Genomic DNA, 2,907 nt, shown 5'->3' with positions numbered 1-2,907 from the left:
AAAGCCTAATCATTTTTTTGACTAGAATTTTGCTAAAATTAATCATCTTCAATATAGGTAGAACTAATTACTCTATTAGTGTGAATGGGTGGAGTCGAATAAAGGTAAACTCCCATCTGGAACCTTTCCGAACTAGAAGCCAAGCATCTTCTGGGCATACCTGCTTGTCTGGGATTTTGCACTAGGCTTCTAGTTAGTCATATTACTGTCTTGTTTTGTCCCCACCCACCTCAGTTTTCCCCTCTCTACCACTGCCAATGTGATTGCGGTCATATCATTATCCTATTTCAGAATTCTAGCACCAACTGGGTATTTGAGTCATTAAGGAATTCTTACTTTTTTTTTCAGTTTGCTATTGGTATTGTGGTCATATTACAAAAAAGGAGTTCTTATTTTGTATTTATGATAGAAATGCAATATAAGTTAATATTGATTTTCTTAAGAATGATATGTGATTTTTATTTGCTTTGTGCTTTATTTTCTAGAATTAGGTGTTTTTTAAAAATAGGCATTATTACTATATGAAAATCCTTCAATGGTATCTCATTTTTATGTTTATAATATTTCTTAACTTTTTAAAAATTAATTAATTAATTTATTTATTTTTGGCTGTGTTGGGTCTTCGTTTCTGTGCAAGGGCTTTCTCTAGTTGCGGCAAGCGGGGGCCACTCTTCATCGCGGTGCGCGGGCCTCTCACTATCGCGGCCTCTCTTTTTGCGGAGCACAGGCTCCAGACATGCAGGCTCAGTAGTTGTGGCTCATGGGCCTAGTTGCTCCGCAGCATGTGGGATCTTCCCAGACCAGGGCTCGAACCCGTGTCCCCTGCATTGGCAGGCAGATTCTCAACCACTGCGCCACGAGGGAAGCCCCTTAACTTTTTAACGGTGTTAAAAGCCCTACCTACTTTTCAGTCAGATTGTTTTACATTTACTCACAGTCCTGTATTCCAGATATATCAAGGTATTTGCTGTTCAGTTTTTTGATTCAAGACCCTTTTTAGTCCTGTGTATTTGTACTGTTCTAAGTTGAATACTTTTTTCCTTCCTCAGTGTTGCTAACTCCTGTTCTTCCTTAGTAACCAGTGCATATACATATTATTGAAATTTGACTATATCATACCTCGTGGTACATATTCTGGCCCTCCCCACCCCTTTTTTAGATAGTGAGCTACTTGAGGGCAGATATTGTTTCCTAGCTTTATCTGGAGCGGCATATAGTAGGTACTTAAGTTCTGTTAAATGAATGAATACATTTGTAGCCCCAAAGCATTTTCTCTTACCCAGTGGACCTTCTTTACCATGTTTAACTCTTGGAGGAAAAATGTTTCTAACTAAGAACAAAATCTCTATACTTGGAACTGAGGCAGATCATGGGGTTGAGACTTAGATTTCCTCCTTTCCTCTTCCTCCTTTCTTGCCAAAATCTTCCTCCACACTTCCTCTAAAAAATTCAAAACTGGAGGTTGGGACAAATAACATGAATGTATTCAGAGATGCTCTGTTAAAAACCAAAACCAAAACAAAAAACCTCAATGCCTCTCCATATTTTTCAGCATTAATGACCTTCCTTCTGTCATTTCTTTTTGTTTTTGTTTTTTTTTATTTGTTTGTTTTCAGATTTCATCTTTTTAATCAACTCGGTGAAGGACATCCTAAATGCTACATGAAACACAACAGAATTATTTTTTTCTTCCAGTATTAAAAAAAAATTACACACAAATATTTTTCAGAAACTTCTATATAATCAAGGCAGAGATCTGGAGTAAAAAACACCTCTAAGTAATCATGTTCTTCATTTCTTATAGTTACAGTCAGAAATTGCTTCCTAATCACGATTAAACATTGTGTACAGGTGTTTAAAATGTTCCTAGATGCACATTATTTAAAAAAATCAGTCTGACCAAACATTTTTTGCCAGAACCAACATTCCAGAGAGCCCCAACTAAAAAACTGGTAAAAAAGGAAAAAATATCCAGACTGCACAAATGTCTCAGAATTTGTCTTTAAATGGGAGAAAAATTAAAAAAAAAAACACATTGAACTTTCTGAAAGGTCTTTAACAAGCTACCTTGGGAGCTCTACTCAGAAAAAGAAGTTGATGTAACTAAAACAGATGTTTCAGTGCAGCTCCAAAAATCTTTATAAATACAGCCATTTGGAGGGATGGTCCTGGATCAGAAGAAGTTTTATTCCTTGTGTATCTACATGAGGTGTGCATGCCTCATCTTAGCTGTCATAATTATCCCTGTAATTTCCTCCTGAGTAGCGGTCATAACCACCCTGGCTTCTGCTGCCATAGTCTCTGGACCTTCCATATCCATATCCTCCAGGTCGGCTGTCATACCTGCCACTTCCATAGCCCTGGTCCCCACCACCTCTAGAGTAGCTGTGACCACGTCCATAGGCCCCAAAGGCACCCCCTATTGTTCCCCAGGCCGACTTGCCCGCACGGTCTACACGGATCTGACGACCGTCCAGAGACTCTCCATTCACGGCTCTCATGGCATCTGAGGCATGTTCTGGGTTGGTGAAGGTGATGAAGCCAAAACCCCGGGATCGCTGAGTCTCCCGGTCCTTGACAACAACCACCTCAGAAATAGGTCCAAAGCTGCTGAAGTGGTCTTCCGGAGCTTGCTCATCAGTGTTGAAGCTGAGCCCTCCCACGAAGAGCTTCCCTTCTTCAGAGGACATGGCGGTAAATTGAAGTCCTGGAAATTAAGTAAAAGGCCGAAGGGACAGCTACCGCCAAGAAGCCGAGAGACTGGGCTGTCATTTCTTTTTGTAGGCTAGACTAGAGTATAATTCACGCAGATTTCCCTATTCCAGTATCTGGAATGCATTTTTAGATGAAGTTAATATCACAAATTGTGGCTATCAGTTTTGGTATTATCTAAGAAATATTAAAAAG

General features: G+C 39.5%; 1 protein-coding gene across 1 annotated transcript; it reads right to left on the bottom strand.

Moving 5' to 3' along the window:
* Nucleotides 1–2,043: 2,043 nt before the first annotated feature.
* Nucleotides 2,044–2,699, bottom strand: LOC132371534 (RNA-binding protein 3-like). The gene has a single exon (XM_059932810.1). It carries the CDS (start codon nucleotides 2,688–2,690, stop codon nucleotides 2,226–2,228), a length of 465 nt encoding a protein of 154 aa, XP_059788793.1. The 5' UTR covers nucleotides 2,691–2,699; the 3' UTR covers nucleotides 2,044–2,225.
* Nucleotides 2,700–2,907: the final 208 nt, after the last annotated feature.

This window comes from Balaenoptera ricei, chromosome 9 (genome assembly GCF_028023285.1).
Source record: "Balaenoptera ricei isolate mBalRic1 chromosome 9, mBalRic1.hap2, whole genome shotgun sequence".
NCBI lineage: Eukaryota > Metazoa > Chordata > Mammalia > Artiodactyla > Balaenopteridae > Balaenoptera > Balaenoptera ricei.
This window is presented reverse-complemented; position numbering and strand designations above follow the sequence as displayed.